Source organism: Tyto alba, unplaced genomic scaffold (genome assembly GCF_018691265.1).
Source record: "Tyto alba isolate M040663 unplaced genomic scaffold, T.alba_DEE_v4.0 Super-Scaffold_5, whole genome shotgun sequence".
Taxonomy (NCBI): Eukaryota; Metazoa; Chordata; class Aves; order Strigiformes; family Tytonidae; genus Tyto; species Tyto alba.
Genome location: NW_024881326.1, coordinates 1,381,232 through 1,401,460, shown reverse-complemented (window position 1 = coordinate 1,401,460; position 20,229 = coordinate 1,381,232). Strand labels below are relative to the sequence as shown.

At 50.0% G+C, this 20,229-nt stretch overlaps 1 protein-coding gene across 4 annotated transcripts in view; it reads left to right on the top strand.

Moving 5' to 3' along the window:
- Positions 1 to 20,193, top strand: part of LOC104360233 (exocyst complex component 1) — a 33,290-nt gene extending 13,097 nt beyond the window's left edge. For 2 of the 4 annotated variants that reach the window (XM_042807327.1, XM_042807328.1), the window contains exons 6-18: positions 3,092 to 3,319; positions 4,667 to 4,799; positions 5,934 to 6,043; positions 7,173 to 7,322; positions 7,614 to 7,707; positions 13,077 to 13,195; positions 13,408 to 13,509; positions 13,843 to 13,913; positions 14,505 to 14,745; positions 15,485 to 15,668; positions 16,588 to 16,787; positions 18,278 to 18,472; positions 18,574 to 20,193. In XM_042807327.1, coding sequence (XP_042663261.1) covers positions 3,092 to 3,319; positions 4,667 to 4,799; positions 5,934 to 6,043; positions 7,173 to 7,322; positions 7,614 to 7,707; positions 13,077 to 13,195; positions 13,408 to 13,509; positions 13,843 to 13,913; positions 14,505 to 14,745; positions 15,485 to 15,668; positions 16,588 to 16,787; positions 18,278 to 18,472; positions 18,574 to 18,729 — 1,983 coding nt within the window. In that variant the 3' untranslated portion in view covers positions 18,730 to 20,193. Of the gene's footprint in view, positions 1 to 3,091; positions 3,320 to 4,666; positions 4,800 to 5,933; positions 6,044 to 7,172; positions 7,323 to 7,613; positions 7,708 to 13,076; positions 13,196 to 13,407; positions 13,510 to 13,842; positions 13,914 to 14,504; positions 14,746 to 15,484; positions 15,669 to 16,587; positions 16,788 to 18,277; positions 18,473 to 18,558 lie in introns of those variants that run through there. The other 2 variants (XM_042807329.1, XM_042807330.1) reach the window with 2 other exon arrangements.
- The last annotated feature ends 36 nt before the right edge of the window (positions 20,194 to 20,229 follow it).

The window sequence follows — 20,229 nt, the reverse complement described above, 5'->3', positions numbered from 1 at the left end:
AAGAGGTAAAAAAAAATGAAACAGAGCTGGAAGGAGATAAAAAGTGAAAGATAAACTGTAGTAGAAAGGGCCAATGGAGAAGGCGCACATTATTTTCAGACTAGTGAGCTTTATTTACTTTATTAGAGCTGCTGTATTTTATTGCATTTCTGCAGAGGATAATTTCTTTTTTGAGTGCTGGAGCAAAATAATGAGATAGCTGCTTTGAACGTTTATCTTATGCTAATATACCTGGTGCTAGGATTTTACAGATAGGTAACTGAAGAATAAAGGGAAAAAAATAAGCCACAAGAAATAGCCTAAAACGTACAGGAAACCACAAACCTTAAATCGAACCTCCTTTAGCTCCAGAAATTGCTGTATTCCCAATTCGCATTTATATATGAGTTCATACACTTGGAAACTTTGTAGTTAATCTGGAAGACCAAACTCCTGAGGTCTGCTCCTGCCTGCCCTTGGCACGTCGTACAAGCACTCTGTGGCTGTTTCCCCGCGGTAAGGTACCCTAGCAGAGTAACTAACAAATCTCCATTAAGTTCTTTGTGATGAAAGGCGCTGTCGAATACATTATTTTAATGCCCTTTAATGAAGAATGTCACTTATTGCTAATACAAATTAATTAATGAGATGTTTCTATTTCTAAGGTTTAATGTATGATATTAAGCATGATTAATACCAGCAAGTTAGGCTAGCACATGCATATATTTAAATGTTTTTCCCCGCATCCCAGTGATAACACCTCGTCTTCCTCTTACGATACTAATCACCCTCCGCTAACCCATCTCTTCTGGGGATCGCGAAACACCGCACCGACAGCAAGAAAGCGTTTATGTGCTTGGGAGGGAAGGAAAGCACGGCCAGGGCACCGGCGAGCTCTGATTTTTACATTGGTATTCCGACGTACTTGCAGGATCCCAGCACCCGCTGAAAGGCAGGCAGCTCCCGGCAGCTTTCTGCTGCCTTCGGCGGGAGAGTTATTACCCTTCCCCGAGCGGCGATTCTCCGGAGAGCCCTCTCTGCCATCAGCTGCCCCGCCAGTGTCACCACTGATGCTTTGCTCAACGCAACCCCCCGGGGGGTTGCCAAGCCCTAACAAGACAATCTGTAGGCACGGCGGCGACGGGCTTGCCGGGAGGTTTATGGCTGTAATTGAGGAACATTTAATAAAACGCGAAGCTCCGGGCAGAGAGCCCCGTGGCCACAGGTCGGGGTCCCTGGCGTGTGGCTGGAAAGCAGCAGCCTGGGATTGGGGCTGTTTGCTCCCAGCCAGGTCCCTCACGCTGGTCTGCGTGGGCTGGTTGGGCTCCGGGGCAGAAGGAGCATTCGCGTAGCATCGTTGGTGCCGTCGGAGATGAGTCTCCGTGGGCATTAGCAAGCCGGGCTTCAAATCCAACTCCTGAGCCCGGTGGCAAGCGAAACCTCGGCCCACCCTGCCGTCGCTGGGCTCCCTGTGGGAAGCAGCATCGCTTTGCACTGAGGGTGGTTTCATCTCTACCCTTTGACAGAGGAGCTTTGCTGTGTTTGCTGTGATACCAGGCTTTTCTTTCCTACAGAATCCCTCAGACCTTTCCAGATCCCTTGTGGATCTGCCCGCGTCTGAGGCCGTTCCTCGTGGCCCTTTCTCCCACGCTTCCCCAACGTGGCACCGCGTCTGCCGGGGGAGTTGTGCTCCGTGCTTTGCCGGTGGGACCCAAGCCGCCCGGTCCCGGCGTGCGCTGCAAAGTGGCTCTTGCACATTCCAGGAGCACCCTCCGCGCTGCTCCAGCATCCCATCCTGCATGTAGCATCTCTAGGGCCGGGGCTGCCAGCTCATCTTTATCCCGATAGCCGTGCAGGTGGAGCTGGGAGAAGAGAAAGTCCTTACCACAGGGACTGTAGATGCCCAGCACCTACTGTGCTTCCAGACACATTCCTATTTCGGAGCACAGGGTGGGTCCAAGCCACAGTTGACTTGGGTTGACAAGAATTTATTTCTCTTCCTCCTTTCGTTTCCCACTAGCCAGCTGAGTGTGGGGCGTGCTGGGGGGTGCCGATGCTTCTGTTGTTCTTCTTCATTCCATGAAAAAGACATTGGAAAATTAGGATATCGGAAAAGACAAACTTCTTTAAAAAGCTTTATTAATGCAGAAAAAAATAGCAGTCTGGAAGACTCACGCCTCCCAGGCCCGTGTCTATTGATTGGTTTTTTTTGATATCCCACATGGTACATAGGCCCTGAAAATGATACAATTAACATTTGGAAGCAGTTAATCTCTAGCGGAGCTTGTCAGCAGCGATTAACACGCCGTTATATCTCTACCACCCGTCAAAACAAATGCCTGAGACCTCCCTAGGCAAATTGTGCCTCCAGTTTCCATATTAGAGACATATATATGTGCATGTCTCATGCATGATTTAACTGTTTATTAATTCCACTGCCAGAGCAGCTCAGCTGGGTAACACCCTGGCAGCAGTGTCAATGCCTGGAGCTGTGCGAAACGTGCTGCAGCAGGCACTTGGCATGGCCATGGTCTCCATAAACGTGTCCGAGCCAGCCAGAAATGGCCAGTTCCTCAAAGCTGGCATGTTTTCTTACAAATAACGTGGGATAGACACCCAGGTTCCTCAGGGGACTTCACCAGTGTGGGGATTGAGGGTTGGGGGCTCCACGCAGTGTCCATTTGAGATGTTCTTAGTGCACAGAGGGAAAAGTGGGGTGCAGAAGCCAGCAGGGCTTGGTACCCTCTCCAACCCTCCAGTCTGTACTCTGCTCATGGTCGGATTCGCCTGGCGACTCCGCAGTAACCTCTTTGCTGTGGAAGATGAAAGTCCTCTGAGTGTACACCTTGCTCAAGGAAGGGTTTTGTTCTGCCCTGGCCCTTGGGACTTGCAGGTGGTTGCTGGTGTAGAGTTTAGCCAAGTGCGAAGACGAGACATTGAGCTTGTGCAGGTAGTGGTGCAGGACAGCTACAGTTATAACAGCATCTTGCACGTTATAATGACAGGGTCTCTGCTTTGACTTGGGAGGGTGTTGTTCGGGACCGTTGACTCTGAGATGGTGGTGATCAGTCCCTGCTACGGCGCTGAAGCCCTCTGTTTCTCCATTTCACAGGCCAACCTTAGAGCCATTATCTCTTCTGAGAAGCAGGTGATGCAGCTGATGAGCTCCATTGACGAGGCCCTGGCAGAGGTGGCCAGAGTGGAGGAGACCTTGCAGATCTACGATGAATTACTGGGAAGCGTGAAGCAGCAGATGGATCACATCCACCAGGAAAACTCCTTGCTACATCGCATCGTTTCCAACAAGACAAGGCTGATGGATGAGATCCTCTTCCTCACGGTATGTGGATTTGCAAAGATATAAATCTTCAGCCTGTTGAATTTATTACGAAAGACTTTCAGTGAGCCTCAAGCCCTCTGAAAACTATCATCTGTTTGCAAAGACTACAGAGCTTTTCTGGCTGAGTAACAAGGGGCTTTGTTGTCTTGATAATATAAGGACGGCCACACAGCTGGGATGGACTACAGGCAGATGATCAGCAGGCATGATGTGCAGATGGTCTGGGGCTGTAAGAGAGGGGTGGTCCCTGAAAGTCCTTTTTGTGGGCAAGATGAGCTTCAAATGATGTGGGAAGCAGTTGTCGATGAGAGTAGTTGCTTGCTTCCTCCCTTCACTTGAGAGCTTTCAGTTTATAACTTTGTACTAGGGAAAACCAGCTCTCATTAGTAGATAATAGTAATTTCAATAGCCAACAATCCTTACGCAGGAATAGGCGAGCACAGTACTTAGAGAGCAATGAGAGCCAGAGCATGCAACACCCACCCCTGCTCAAAGCCTGCTCCCATCAGCACTGATAACCTCACAGGCAGAGGAACCACTGGGGACTTTGAGTGGGTCCTGAGCCAAATTATACATCTGCCACGGGAAAAGCAATCTGGGGATGCCCCGTTGCCCTGGAGAGGCTCTTTGTCCAGGGACCCTGTTGCACCTCTTCCCACTGATGGGAGTTTCCTCATTCCTTTTCTATCCTTTGGTTTGTTTTTGTTGTTTTCTTTGTTTGATTTTTTTTTTTCCTCCCCCCTGACCCTTGAAGGTAACTTAACTGTTAAATCCATGTCTGCCGGCAGCTGTGGGCTTTGTGCACATCAGCCTGTCTCAGCATCTGGGGTAGTGTAAGGAGCTTTTCTCTGTAGCACCTCCTAGCCCCAGAGACACTGGCACAGGGGACAGCCCAGCCAGCGGAAAGGCTCTTGATGAGCTCTGGGAATATGGGAAAGCAAATTATTTACAAACATAACATGCCGTAAATGCAAGAACTATGCTGCAATAGCACAGCTAATCCTCACTTCCACTGCTTACGGTGACCTCTATGCCGCTGACCTTTTCATTTCTGAGTCACTCCAGCTGCAGTCGCCTTAGCTTTTTCTCTCTCCTCCCCACCGCTTTGCTGCCAGCAGTGATCCCAGAGGTGCTGAGGTTTGCCAGGGCTTCCATGCCGACTACTGCACTTGTTATTGTGCAGAGCTTTATTTCTGACGGGGGTAGGGCAGCGCAGTCTTCTTGAGGGACAGCCTGGCAGCAGAAGGTACCATTTGGCTATTTCAAGCCAGCAGCCTTCTGGGTGGGATGAGAAGGGCTGAGAATCTGGCTGTGCTTGGACCTGTTCTCTTCTGCCTTTGTCCTTAGACCCACCTCAACCTCAGCAGGGAACACTGCGATGCCCTGAGCCGGGCAGATCTTTCCAGCCCCGGCAGAGTGAAAGCCTGCATTGCTGCAGCAGAGGCTTTATCTGCCTGCATGAACATCCAGGTACAGCCCGGTGAGTAGAGAGCAGAGATTTATGTCTGGAGACAGCAGAGCCACCGGCCCATCCACAACCTGTGCTGCACACCCAGCACTGCTCTGCGACTGCCCAGCCTCTGCAGGGGCCCCTGAACCGCTGAAGCTGGGGGGGGTGTTCCCAGAAATCAGCTCACAGGCTTGCCGGGCAGCCCGGGAAAAAGTAGGATAGAAAGTAAAAGCAGGCATATATTTGGGAAGCTCAGCAGCAGCACCTGGGGGTACCTGGGGTGTAAGGTGCAGAGCTACAAGCATCACTTCCCTGCGGCGCACGCGGAGCTGCGAGCTGGGGAAACAGGCTTGCGGGGTGGGATTTCTTCTGGAGACGTTGCTGAAGATTTCAAAGGCTTCAGCAGCTTCAGCTGAGAGCACAGTCGAGCAGGGCTGGGAAAGCCAACGTACCTCTGAACAGCCACGGAGAAAAGTAGGTGGGGTGTGGGGGTGGATTGGCTCCGTTCCTAGAGAAATCTAAGTCATGCTGCAAGCGGCCAGGCTGGAGCATCCACAGCCCACAGGCACCTCCGGGCTCGGGCACCGCCCGGTCCAGTTCACACTGGAGTTAAGGCAAACTTATGGCAAGGATGTATACAGTTCCTCTAAACACCTGGGTGTCAGGCATCGTTGTCTGCCATCTGTATACAACACCTCTTCTATTTCAAAAAGGAGCCGGTGAAAAGGCATATTTAGAAATTGTGGTCTCCTGGGGCTACCCAATTGTCTGTGCTTGAGCATGGAAAAATGATAATTCGTCGTAGCAGTATCCACTGTGGGTGTTGTTGGAGACCTGCCAGAGTACAAGGACTTGATCCTGGCATAAAACCCTGAGCTTTCCTTGTGAAGAGACTGAGAGTTTGTCCTTGGCCATGGTTGGACTGGCGGATGCTTTGCAATTATTTAGTTTTTTTACTTTAAACTCCCTGTTTGTATTTGCTTGGTACCACAACAAATCTTTTCCCCTTTGTTGGCTTTTGGGTGCTAGTATTTACCCCAGAACTTACTCCTTGGAAGACCTGTCATATTTGTCAGCGTGCTGAGTGATGCTGGTCCTCTGCCACAACAGCTCGTGCCTCTCGGTACCTCGATACCCTCTCTCTTTTTTTTTTTCTTCCTCAAGGTTATCGGAAACTGCAATCTGTGGCTGAGCAGCTGATCATGTTTGAAACGCTCAAGCAGAACTTCGAAAGCTCTTTCATCAGTCACATTACGAGCATCTTTGAGCTGCAGGTGGGCCTTGCTCTTCACATGGCACCTCAAAATCCTGGGAGATTTGAATATTCTGGTCAAATAGTACCAGCAGCATAGGGGATGCCACCGTAAGAGGATTTTCCTGAAGTGTCTCCCCAGAGAGGCCTTTTCAGATACCTTCACCCTGCCATTGTGTCCCCCCCCAGCCCTCTGGTTAGTTTTGCAGGCGTGAGGAAGAAATCCAGCACAATTCTGTGTCTATCAGGCTATCAGATTCCCTCCCATGACAATCATTAATCCTCTGGTCACATTAAAAAGTGCTTAGGCCTGAAGATTTTTGCTTTAGATTTTTTTGTTTTACTTCAGGGAAGGGGTGGGAGAGTGGTGGTTGTTCATCTGTAACATGAAATCCCAAGATAAAAGCCAATCCTTTGATCCTTTGATTAACATTTTCAAGTGCTCAACTTGCAATTTAAAAGCTACAGTGGGCAGGAATCAGAAAGGAAAATGTTACTCTTCTAGATTTCGTTTCATGAAGAGAAAAGGAGCAACCCCCAAAAATCCTCAGTGTTATTTCCTTAAATCTTTAGCATTTACTTTCAAGCATTGACACTGGGAAGGGATGTGACGGGCAGGGAACTGGGAGGGAACGGTGGGATCTCCATCCTTGGAGATTTTCAGACCTTGGCTGCTCCGCCTGGACCCGCTCTGAACCTGCCGAGCTCCCGTCCCACCTCCACGACCCTGAGCCTGTGGGTGCCGTGTCCCAGCTCTGCCAGCTCCTGGCAGATGGGCTGCATCAACCCCCCAGCATCCTTCCTCTCCCCTGCATCCCCCCCTCCCCAGGCATACCCACCCCCTGGGTGCTTGGAGGGACAATTTCCAGCATGGTCCTGAGCAATGAGCTTTTCTCCCGTGTCTTCTCCTGACCACTGTGCTTGGCTGGAGTACCCCACTTATTACTGGTGGGTCAGCTCAGAGTTGTTCCCAGCACGTGGGATTAAAACTAGAGTTCAAGGTGATCACGCGTGCCGTGCCTCACCTTTTAAATTTGCTTCTCAAACATATTCAGAACTGGAAATTCAAGGATGATCATGAAGCAATTATTTCACAGAGCTTTTCAAGGCTATGTTTCATTTGACTTTTTCTGCCCTTTCGGTTGTTTTAGGGTAATGCTCGGGTCCCTGATTTTGGTCAGCCCGTTGACAAGCTCTCTGCACCGAGCCATGGACTCCACCATGAGGAACTGGTACCCTACACCCCGCTCATGGCCTGGCTGAGGAACACCAACCCCGTTCTGTTCTGCGATCTCCCCAAGGTACGGCTGAAATCCTGAGCAACTATTGCAAACCATCCACCAGGAACAGATTGGTCAGACCGGTTCATTCCCGATGAGAGCGTGGTTTCACCAAACCCATGCCACCCACAAGCTTCCAGCGTTTGGCCCTTCTAGGATAGAGTCTGGCCAACTTGGCCACATGATGTTGGACCCCTGTGCTTGACAGAAAGCAGTCTGGGACTCGGCGGCGGACATTGCGTTGAAGGAAAAGGTCTGAAATGTTCAAATCTGTTCTTTTTGCTTTCATCTGGCCATTTCTCTACTTTCCAGGTCTATGCCCAGAAGCTCAGTGGACTCTACGACCGGGAAATCAAAGCCTTTTTTGAACAAGCCAAAACCTCCTTGTTAGGAAGAAGAAAAGGAAGTGAGTGATTTGCGAATATGACCTTTGTGCTGCCGAGCAGTGATTTACTTGCAAGCAGGGAACACGGCACTCATCCTCCATCACAGGCGTCTTCCCCAGATTTTGTGCCACGAATTTACTTTCTTCTCCCCGGCCTGGGTCTGCAGTTGGCAGCGCGTGGCCAGGCTGGCTCTGCTTTACACCAGGCAGTGGTTGGGTGAGCCGTGGCTCCGTGTATTATCCGATTTTGTTTAGCTGCTTCTCGGAGCTGTAGCTTTGGTGCGCCTTCCCTTTGCAGGACTCAGAACTGGTGCGTGGGTGGCCGAGATCGTGGCCCGAGGAGCCGTAAGAGAGGGGGACGTGGGACTGCCTGGCCCGTATTTCCTGCGATCAGGGCTGGTTGCTGACTCTTCAGACACTCTTTTTCCTATAAAGAGATGGCACCAAACCTGCCCCTCGAGACACGTGTGTATTCATAGCAATATTTGTGAGAGCAGAATGATTTCATAGTGAGCTGACTGTGGGGCTGTGTAGTCCCAAGGTGACCATTTCAACAGAAATCGCTGCATCTGACTCAAAATGTTCCAGTCAGGTGTTTCTGAAGATAAAAAGAGAAACTGATCTGTCTCCTCTGGAAGTTTTTGATTGTGCAGAAGTTTTCCTTCAGCAAAACAAAGCACTGTAATGGAAAGTTCCAGGCCAGCTTGGCCCAGCTTGAATGTCAAAACCCACTTTGCAGGGTGTGTTTAGTCTATTAGAGCGCTAGCCCGGCTTCCTCCAGCTCTGCACCTATTTCCTCACTTGTGCCCAGACCCCAGAGCCAGAAGACAAAGCCCAGGGAAGGAAAAGGGGCTGGTGGCTGAAGGAGCCCAGCGAAGGGCTCTGCCTTTCCGCCCGTGCTGTGCTGAACCCCACAACAACGCTTGCACCAACAGCCTCTGTCCAGCTGCCCTGATATTTGCCCATCCTTTTCTGGGGCGAAGCCCATGCCATCCTTGGGGGGTACAAGGGATGGTTAGGGAACCTGGGCCATGGGCATCTGGAGTGAGCAACCCTGAGGCTGCAGGATCAGACCGTTGCACGGGATTGTCACTTCTGTCGCCCTCCAGGGCCTTTTCCCTCCGTTTCAGAATCGGCCAGAAAGGGAAGGGAGAAGAGCTGGGTGTTTGGCTGTAATCTCCTCCCTGCTCTGTGGATCTTCTGAAGGACTTGGTGAGTCTCGGGGACAGAGAGCGCCCGTGTTAGCAGCACCATGCACATGAGCGGGGACGGGACCGTGCTTGCCGCTGGCAGCGTTTCCCGTGCTGGGGTGACAGAGGAAGCACGTCCCAGGTTTCGTGCTGTCACCCGGCCTTTTGCCTCCCTGCAGCAGCTCCCACCTCGCAGAGGCGAAGGGGCACGGCCCCTGGAAGCACTGAGAGGACCCGAGAGCTGGGTCTGCTCACCCCGTACTGCCCCAGCCGGTCCCAGTCCAGAATGCGCCAACAGCAACGGGACTGCGACGCCCAGATGCTGTGTCTGAAGAGAGGGGAGGTGGGAGCGCGTCTCAGCTCCCGTTTTTTGGGTGAGCATCACAGCCGTATCTCAACATACCCACCGCCCCTTCCAGCTCCTCCCGGCCCAGTGCCAGTTCCCCTGGGACAGCCACACATACTGGGAAAACAGGGGACCTCGAGACCACACCAGGATGGGCAGCGCTGGCGGTGCACGTGTTACCTACAACAGAGCACACAAGCCCTGAAAAGAAAGAAGGAAAAATTCACCAAAACAGGCTTTTGCCACTGGAAAGAAGAGGCAAAAAGGAAAAATATTTGGGCTTTTTTTCTCCCCTCTACTTGTCATTATCAAAATTTTATCCCCTTGGAAGGAAGAAAGAGACAGCAGAAGCACAGGCACTAATCCTTAATTAAAATGTTCCTTTTTGAATTTTTGCTAGAAATGGAGAAAGCGACCACCTCCTGGAAATATTTTTGTAGTCACCAGAAACCCAATTTTCCATGTCAAAGTGATTTGCCAAACTATGGAGCCAAGAGGGGGAAAAACGAGGATCAAAATCTCTGCTAGTGCTGGCAGAAAAGTAGTGATAAAAAGGATCCAAAAAATAAGTAGTGACATGATAAAAAGGGTCAAAAAATAAGTTGTGTAGGGAAAGCCACCAGGATATTATTACTTTCATTGTAATTTGAAAAGAAGGTAACAGACAATTAAATCAAAGGGACGTGCTGAAAAGCAGCGATAGGAAATTATTTGTGCATAACACTGTTAACTCGTACTTGTTGCTTCAAGCTGCCACCGATGCTGGAGGACTCAGGAAAGCCTATAGCAAGGAGATAACAGGAAAATAAAATGAGGTGGTAATAATAATCCCATGATAATACTGAGCTATGGACTTTCTGAAAAAGGATAGTGTTTCCCAAGAGCTGTATAAGAAGAGACTTCTCCCCACAGGACACGTTGTCACCCTGAATGTCCCCCTCCCTCCTCGGAGGTGCCAGAGCACTCGAGGCATTGCTTGTTGGCTCCGGGCTACCCACACTTTGGCCTCTGGCAGCTCCTGTGGCTGCGATCGGGGCACTGGGGAGGACAGACATCATCAGGGAGGACACCTGACAAGGGAGAAGTGGCCCAGGCAGAAGACCCCGAGCAGAGCACCTCTCCCCAGGGTGGCTGGTGGAACTGGTGATAACGTGCTGGGGCAGGATACGGCCAGTTCATTTTTACCATCCCCACCCTACCGTCCAGCTGGGTCTCATCCCCCCGGGTGTCCAGCACTGCCCACCCTTGGAAGAAGGGAAGAGTGCACCAATAAACCAGTTGTACGCAATGAGATATTCTAGCTGGGACCAATTTGCTTCCCGTTCTCTTACTCCTCACTCATGCAGGGACCGGCTCATCACACAGCTCCTGGGTTCAGCCCTGGAGAGAGGGATGTACAGTTTGCCTCACCTCCCACATCGGGGAAAACAAATAGTTAAAAAAAAAAAAAAACAAAAAAAAAACCAAACATTCCTCTCACACACTCCTCTCCTCCATGCCTGGACACAGCTTTTCCCAGAGAAAAGCGCTTTCTCACTTAAAAATTCCTGATAAGAGGTAATGAACTTACTGGTAGCAAACAAGCCTAGGGAATTAGTGGGGAAGCAAACTCCAATCTGTGGTTGATAAGATAATGTGATCCAGCACCACTTCCTGAAGAAGGGCAATCGCTTTTATTTAAACAGAAGGTAATAACAAAGATTGTGTATAGGATAAAGAGGCCCTGGCCCCTATTTGCAAAATGATTGATGGGTTCAGCAAGGGACTTTAATTCTGCTGGGTGACAGAAAATAAAAACACCCAAGTTTGTCTGCTCAGAAAGCCATTAAAATGGGAGACATTGCAGGGGCAGAGATGGGTATTAAAGAGGTCCTTTATGAAAACAGACTTGTTAAATAAAAAAAAAAAAAAAAAAAAAAAAAAGGGATAGTATAGGTCATGTGTTGCAGCCAGGCTGCCTGATCCCCTTTTGGTAAACGTTAAACCAGTGATTTCCTTTCAGTACCTTGTCTGTCTTTAATGTCTCTGTGAGTCCCATAAAACAGAAACAATTAAAATCCCAGGAGAAAAATCCAGTGTCTGCAAAACCCATTGCAGGGCTAGAAGGACACCTTGATGGCTACAAGCCTGTCCCTGCTCTGGTATAAATCACCCAACGGTGTCTGCCTGTTGCTGGTGGTGTTCTCGTGGCCAGGATGAGATGAGATGAGTTTTGCCGGTGCTGTGGGGGTTGCGCCGGTGCCGTGTTTTGCTCCCTGGGGCGAGGAGAGGTCTGGGACAGGTCTGGAGGCATCCCCAGGCTTGGTCAGGGGTGCTCAGCCCATCATTAATGCGAGCAGGTCAGGGCGGCACAGCCTTCCGCGGATTTGCTCGGCAGCGGCGGGCACCGAGTCTCTCCCAGCTCCCGGGGCCTTTCGGAGGCTCCCGCTGAAATATTTTCTGCAAAACCACTTGGCCTCGGGCTGTTCTGCAGGGAAGGTTCAGCTGTGATGAAGTTCTGCGGGAACCTCATCCAAGGTCTTCCCTGACGTTTCACCTGCTCAGCGGCTCGTTGGGGTGAGCCGCTGCAGGGCTGGAAGCCCCGGCTGCAAGGACACTTGCCTGATAACATCCCTCATCCCTGCTTTAAAATACCCCAGGCTCGCTCTAGCTCTCCCCGCCTCTTTCTTTCCACTGATTACCCTGGCAGAAAATTTTTAGGGTTGATTCCCTGCCCTCATCAAGGATTATTTATGCCGATCGCTTCCAAATATCCCATCTGATGATTAATTGCCTTGTTTCAGTATTATGGGAGAGTTTAGAAGGCAAACCCCAAGCTATTTATAATTAATTATGAGCCAATAATTAAGTCTCTCCTCGTTTTCCTATTCCCTTTTCCACATTAAAATTTACAGGCTCGTAAAATTCTTTCCTGTTTGCTGTGGGGAGATAATTTTTTTCCTGATTTTCACTTCCCAGCAAGTGAAGTTATCATCACCCATTGCGTAAGGGTGGGAAAAAGATTATGAAGCAGCTCATTAATTTTGTCCATGGTTTTAGCAAGGCTGAGGTCACAGTCAGGGTTGTCTGTCATCTCTCATCCTGGCTCCACATGTAGGGTATCTGACAAATCCTTTCCGAAAGTAAAAAACCTGCAGATAGTGGCTCAAAAAAAAAGATATTTTGGGTATTATGAGAAATGGAGCGCTGACCTGACTCACCCAGGACCTCTGGGATTAGTGGAATGGTGCCAGTTTTTAGAATTAATTAGAAAATAGTATGGATGTTTCCCCACTGATTTCTTTCAGTGAGTAAAATAGTATTTTTTTTAATGCACATTTCAAAGAAATTTTTCAACTTCTCCACTTAAGCCAAGCACTCAGTGAAAACAGCCTGGTAAAAACTGGAAATATTTGAAAAGTATATTGATTTCCAGCTGAATGTTTATAATTTTAAAAGGCTAGGGTTTTTTTGAAAAGAAGATAACCCTCTGCCCTGCTCAAATATTGTTTTACAGTAATTTACTGTCAAAATTAATCAACAAACATTTTTCCTGAAGCTCTTGAAGTCACTTCTGCTGATTTATGCCCTTATCACCTAGGATTTTTCCCTCCCCAGCCCTCAAGAGTTAATACTAAGCACTAGATGCAAAGGGGGAAGCATCACAGCAGAAAAGAGGAACAGATGAGAAGGCAGATAAAAAAAGGAAGAGCAAGACCTGCATCCCGTGTATGTCTGAACCCAACAGGAAAAGGCCAATTCACACATAAGATCAGACATAAAAAGAGATATTTAAATCTGTTAAAATGATCAAAGGAGCTGGAGAGGCCAAAGGGGATGGAGATGGTCTAACCACCTACCAATATATCGTGCAGGTCTTCAGGAAAGCTTAGAGAAGCCAATGGTGGTGGGGAGCAGGCAGCAGCCTCGCTGGAGTCTCCCTGGGAGCAGAGAAGGCCAGGAGGACACACCGGACCAAGGCAACGTCATCAAGGTGAGGAGCTGAGGTTTCCTAAAGGGTTCCTAAAGCTGTGCCGGTGCTCTCAACCCACCCCACGGTCCGTTCTCTAGGGCTGTGTGCCTGGAGAAGCAGAGGTGTTCCGTACCGCTGACCTGGTTTAGGCGTCCCTGCAGGGGGACGCGGACATCTCCTCCGGTGTCCCCGGTGTGTGCCGGGAGGGTTTTCTAACACGCCTTTCTAAGCAGATGTTGGAGCAGGTGCTGAGAGAGCTGCAACCCCTCTGCACCGCGGAGCAGCAGTTCATCGAGAAATTCTTCCAGCTGAGCCTCGACGCCGCGGATCTGCAGGTAAGAGCGAGGACTCTGTCCTCTCCCGTCCCATTAGCCCCCGATACAAGCCTCAGCGGGCACAGTGGGGTGGCTGCTTCCCTCTGTCAGATACCCGAGCTCTCCGAGGCTCTTGTCCTCCAGTGACTGTCAGTAGTGGGGAAGCTTAAGACCTCCTGATGACGGAGGAGAAGGGACTTGAACTTAACAGGTAGCTCCAGCAAAACCACAGGGTCTCTAAGCATCCAACACCAGACTCCAGGCTGAGGCAGCAGAAACCCAGATCTCAAGGTTTTTCCCTCTCCGAGGGAGTGGGGAGACAAATCACAATTTCCATTCCATTCTTTCTTCCAGGCATCTGCCACTAAGGGAGGAGAAAGCACAACATCTCCCGAGGACCCTCCTTGCACCAAGCCTCGGAGCCAGTACGTGGGTGATGAAATATTGCTGGCTGCTCTGGCAGGGGCACGGTCCTACAGGGACTGCCTGAGGAACTGCTGGTGGGATTTATTTTTTCACTCCTGACCATCCTGATGTCTGCTAAGTGGTCTCAGGTTTGCACCCCGGAGAGCAAAAAAAAAACCAGGAGGCATTATAGCTGGGTGTACAGAGAGGCTGAGCAGAGCCAGCTGGGTCTGCCTCTCCCCAGCACAGGGGCTCTGCTTCAGGGTGGATCAAAAAAAGCAAGGTTTTTGTTTTGTGGAAAACCCCATGTTTTGATCAGTTCCTTTTTAGCAATGCCATAAACTGAAGATATACTGTGGAACAGAAGTCTTATAAAAAAATGTCAGCGTAAAAACACTGAAATTTTTCATTTGGCTGGCAAAACAGTACATTTCAACATCCTCCCACAAGCAAAGATGGTGAAGAGTTGAAGGATGACCCAAGCATAAACAGGCTCAATTGCAGTACAGAAGTCTTTGATTCTTTCTTTAGCTTTGCCCTTGCTTCTGCAGCTGGCCACAGGGCCAGTGCCCCTCCCCATTTAATTACTTACATTTTTATTTGTATTTAAGACTAGAAGAACCTACGAGCCGGTTGCTGAGTGAGATCTTCAGCTGCCTGGAACCAGAGCTGAGAGGATTTCTAGATGTCTGCAATAAGGTCCATCCATTCGGCTGCTTGCAGGTCCTGGTTACCTTGAATGATTCCGTCTTTGAGATGTGGGGCTCCTCCTCAGCTCTCCCCTCACCCTTCCTCAACACCGTCCTGGGCAACGTGCTGCTCCTGGCCAAGAGCAGCTTCAACAAATGCATTGTGAGTGTCAGTAGGAGTAAGCCCAACTAGACCTGAGCGATGTTTGGCTTTCTCCAGAATCTTCCAAACCTCTAAGATGATCTTCACTGCAGGCAGTGCTGGTTTATATCAGGCAGGGATCTGGTTCTTTGGTTTTGGGAGGACTAGACCCTCACCGCATCAATGATCATGTCCCTGTGAGGGAGGTGGGACACAATAAGCCCAAGTGCCATCTGGGCCTCCTCTTACCAGGATGGTCGAAGCAAAGGGATCCCCCCCCCATGTAGAGTACTGGGAGGCTGTGGGAGCAAGGGCAGCATGTCAGATGGCTGGAGCCAAGCTCTCCTGTTCTGCTGACACAGCAGGATATAGTCCATGCCCAAGCAGCAAGGGGGGTAGTGGGGGGGTGTCCGAGAACCCATCAGAATTGGCCAGGGAACCTGGCCCCGAGTCCAGTGAGGTCAAGGGAAGCCACATGTTGACCTCAGCTGTGTTTGTGCCAAGACCTGGAGCAGCAAGTCTCCTCATAAACCAGCCTGAGAAGTACAAGAAGTGGCAGTGGTGAACACCTCTGCCCTATCACGTCCAGCCTCGAACAGGGAAGCTCACATATCTTCCCGTAAAAGATATTGTAGATGGAGAAAGCGGTACACACAACTGATTACTTTGAAGGTTTTCTTGCCTGTGCCTTCGTGCGCCATAAAACGAGGCGGGAGCCACGTCAGGTCTGAGAGCGCTGCATCTTGTGTGTTGTTGCCAGGGGATCTTGTGCAAAGAGATCGAGGAGGCAAAGATGCCCAGCAAGATGAAAGGCGGGATCCTGCCCTCCGTCAGCCGCTTTGAGGAGTTTGTGAAGTTCTCAGAGGCGGCGTTCAGGACCGCTCGGCGGAGGGGGGAGCTGGACAAAGCACATCTCAGGCTGGCCGGCAGTGTCTTCAGCAGCAGTGAGTACAAAGGCTGGATGTATCAGACAGGCAGATGTAGAGCTGCAGATTCAGGAGTTATTGGCAATCGGCTGAGCTGCCGGAGCAGGGCATGTGCGGGCTACCTGCCTCCTGGGAGCCAAAACTGCCTTCACCCAGCAAGAGCCTGGGAGCATCAGAGAAATTCAGAGAGGGTGGCACACTGGGTGCACGGTGTCTGCCACACCAGGGTGGTCCCAGTTGTGACAGGGCTGAGACACACACGCTTAGCTTTGAATCTAATGTCAACCTCTCCTGTCCCACTATGGAGGGAGCAGCTACTCACTACACATCAGACTCCTCTTCTTACAAGCTCAGAGGTCTCGGGAGCACCCACTGAATAGCAGCTCATAAATCCAGGAACACAGCCCCTTCCAGGCTCTGGCAATGTTTGCAGCGGAGCAGGTGAGATAGGGAACCAAGCTAATGAACAGGGATCCATATTTATGTAATGAATAGTTACTCTTTTCGGTGCTGGAAGAAATCAGACTGTTCAGATGAGACGGCCTAATGGCATTTACTGCTGTGAGTGAGAAGGGGCTGCTCTGTCCCGAGTGCACAATGAGCTGCTCGAGCTCTTGCCCTCTCCAGATGAGCTGGCCTGCAGCCGGCGAGCCGTGCCTCCACTGATGTGCTGCTTTAGCACTCGGGTAAAAACACGGGCTTGGACAGGGCTGGACTGTCTCTGCACCCTTTTGGGTAAGCAGTTATTAAATGTCATGACCCCCAAGCTCTGCAAGGCAAGGTGACTGAAGAGCTGAACAACATGTGATGATGCTCACCCAGGCTCTTGGTTAAACTCCACTGGTGACCAAACCCTGACAGTGTCTGCATCTCACGTCCCTCCTGACCCAACCTGCAGGGTCTTCTCTCCATACCTGATTTGTTCCTTTCTTTAAAGTCAATAGCCTGTCCTCAGCAAACCTGAAGGTGAACACAGATATGGTCATGATGGAAAATTTCCACCACATTCACTGCTTCCTGTGCCAAAAAAAGATCCACTGCCTGGAGGGCAAGAAGAGAGAAGCCAAGCAAAGGTATAGTGAGCACATGGAGAAATATGTCATCAAGTACCTGGGCCAGCCACTGGAGAAGCTCAATGTGAGTACAGGATAAACTGCCCGGGTCTCAAAGGGCGACTGCACTTCCCCAAAAATCACAAATTAACTGGTGTTCAAATCACCCCTCCCTAAATCCAGTCTGGGATTACATTAGTTTGTCATCAGATCCCCAGTGCTCCCGCACCTCCTCTGACCACCTCTTGCTGGGTCTCACCGTGCAGCACAACCCCAGCAAGAGCAGGGCTCAGATACTGGTACCAGCTCTGCAACTCGGCCTCTGCACCCTGTTCAGACCTCCACTCCGGCTTGTGTGCCTGTTCCTGGCAGATGCTATTTTGTTTTTTGGATGTCTGCCTGGGCTAAGCAGTCAAACCTGAGACAGCAAACAGATCAGTGAGCAACATGAACAGGAAGGTAGACAGTAGTTTGAAGGACGCAATTATTCCCTTTTTTCAGCCTCCATTAGGCCAGATGTGGAATACCACGTCCAGCTGTGGCAGAGATAGGAAGAGATATATGTCACATCCACCCGTGACAAGAAGTGTTGCTAAACTGGAGCAAGGCCAGTGGAGGGCCAGCAGCACGGTGAGGAGAGGCTGAAGGAGCTGGACATGGTCAGCCTGCAGAAGAAATAATTTCAGGGGTACCTAGTAGCCACCTTCCCTAGAAGGTTACTGAGGCGCACTGCGGGGTGATGAGAGACAACAGTTGGAAAATGTAAAAAGTTCCAGCTGGTTCGAAGGAAAGAATGGCTATAAGGATAATAAAACATTGAAACAGTCTGTCCAGAGAGGTTCCACAGTCTCTATCCTCGAACGCTTTCAAGACCTACCTTGAGAAATGCCCCAGGTACCCTTGTTTAAATTCTGTGTTGAACCTGCTTTGAGCAGGAGGTTGAACTAGAGGCATTCTGAGGTTCCCTCCAGTCTGACAGATTCTGTGTCTAAAAGTTCATGCAGGAAAAAATACTTGTTGGCATAGAGCTTTTCTGGAGCTACATGGCTCCTGGTATTTTTCTGAAAGCTAGCTGAGGTCTGTGTGCCTTGGGGCTTGAGAGCCCTGGGCCCTCAAGCAACAGCCACGTTTGGGGAGGGACAGGTGCTCCTTTTGAAACTCCTCCCTACAGAACTGCCTTTCCTCCCTTCATACAATATCCTGGATGAACTGAGAAAACTCGAGTTTTGCTTTACGCTTCTGCAGATTCTGGGGTCCTCCAACCCCACCTCTGGCTTCAAACCCTCTGCAACGAGCAAAGCTGTATGAAGCACTAAGGAACACGAGGGATTTTTCCATCAGTCCCATTGCTCCATGGTACTGCAACCCTTAGAGATGCTGCTTGCTAAGCAGGGAGGGAAGAGAACTAATGAAATTCCCGGTGCCCCGCTTTCCTTGAGGATAAACAATCCTCAATCCTTCATTTCCACTTAATTAGACAGGGGAAGGGAACTGAGGGAAGTGGTCAGGTTTCAGCCCTGATGCAGGAGTCCACCTTAGGGCAGCTCATCAGTGAATGTCTCCTTGCCTTTCCAGCACTTCTTTGAAGGGGTGAAAGCCCGCGTGGCTCAAGGGGTAAAAGAAGAAGAGGTCAGCTTTCAGCTGGCCTACAGCAAGCAGGAGCTGAGGAAGGTCATTGACAAATACCCTGGCAAGGAAGTAAAAAGAGCCCTTGAGACCCTCTACAGGAAAATCCACAAGTATCTCTCCCCAGAAGAAAATCTTTTGCCGGTAATTGGGGTGCAATCTGGATATAATGCTATGATGTTTGGGGGGTTCAGGACTGCAAAGCATGTATAGCTGTCACGGGATGATAGTCTGTTTTTCCCTAGGTGGTGTGGCACGCTATGGAGCAGGAGTTCCTACGTCAGTACCAAGAGTTTGAGGATCTGATCCAACGCTGTTATGCGGGCTCAGGGATTGCTATGGACTTCACCATGGAGGACTTGCTGAGCTATTTCAACTCCATCACTCTGTCCAACACGTAGAGGCAGCCCCCTCTGGATGTCTGCTGGGAGCAGCTCAGGAACCCTTGTCTGCAGCTACACTTTTAAGCAGCTAAACTCAAAATCCTTCTCAAGCTGAAGTTTGGTATATGGGGTTCCCAGCCTGAATTTAGTGCCAAAGTGCCTCTGACTTGTCAGTCTTAGGCTAGATCTCCCTTGGGGAAGTTGAGTTCTCAGACCCAAAGCACTTCCCTGCTCCAAGAAACCACTATAGAGCTACTAAAAAACCCTTCCCAAACCTCAAATTTCTGCCGCAGCGAGTACCAGTGCTGTACCTTTTCAGCAGACCACTTCCTGGAGAGAAGATTCCTTTTGCAGTTCAGGAACTCTCTCCTTTTCATCTATTCTCAGATTTCACAGTGAACCTGTGCCAAAACAAGAGGGTTACAACACAGAGACACCCAGATGCATGTAGCGCTACTATATCCACATAGCAGAACATGCACCATTGCTCATTGTGTCAGTAAACACCAATGAAAGTTCAGAGTTATTAATATAAAAAGCTTCATTGCTTTTAGCTAAGAAAAAATTTGCTTGCATGTAAACTGGAGGGCAGTAAATGCTACAGTCCTAGAGAGCCAAACCGGTCTTTCAGAGAGCTGACCGCTCTTAGCCCATTTTCTTATGAAATACCTTATAGCAACATCACAACTCACCAATATATTTTTGTTGTTAAAAATATGGCCTCTGCATCTTGTGATGATAATCATGGGGCTAATATGCTGTCCGTTATAGCCTTCCCTAAAAGCTGAAGATCCTGAACTCCACTCTGGTACAAAATAACAATCAGGTCCATAGCGATGACACCAGGAAATCAGTCTACAAGCTGAAGTCCAGACCAGTAGGGTCATTGGCCAGGTAGAGGCACACCTAAGGATAAGCTGAAAACCAGCAACCTACATCAAAACTCAGGCACAGAGTAAAGACCCTGAGAAGAGCTTAAATAGGATCCAGGGCCCATGGATGTGGGTGGAAGCCCTCAGGTGAGGCTGATCAGGGCTATTAAGGCCAATTAGTGCCCTCAAAGCCCTCTCAGGTGTTAGTGGTCCTGTTACTAGCACCTGTGGGAACAACTTTGGGAGCTTTAGTAAAGAAGACGTTAGGATTTTTCCCGAGAAAAATGAGGTTTGGGAGGTCTACTTACTGCTTGACCGTTTGACCTCCTGCTTGCCGGCCTCACTGTGTAGCTGGTGAACCTCTTGATCTGGAGAGGTTGGGACAGCAAAAATCGCCAAGAGAGTCAGCTCCAGCGTGTCTTGTGAAAATGGGGGGGCTGCCAGGGGCAGGAGGTGTCGGCAGCCTCCTTCAAGCAAGGCTGCAGCGCGAGCCGAGCAGCTCTCTGTCCTGCTTGCCCTGCTCCGGGCCAGCTGGCCCAAGGCTACCGAGAGCCCACAGCAGTGGGCTGCCACCCGTGTTTCAAAAATAAATGTGGTCTGTTTCCCGTAATTGCCCTCAGGGCAGATTTATGAGCCTCTTTCCCCA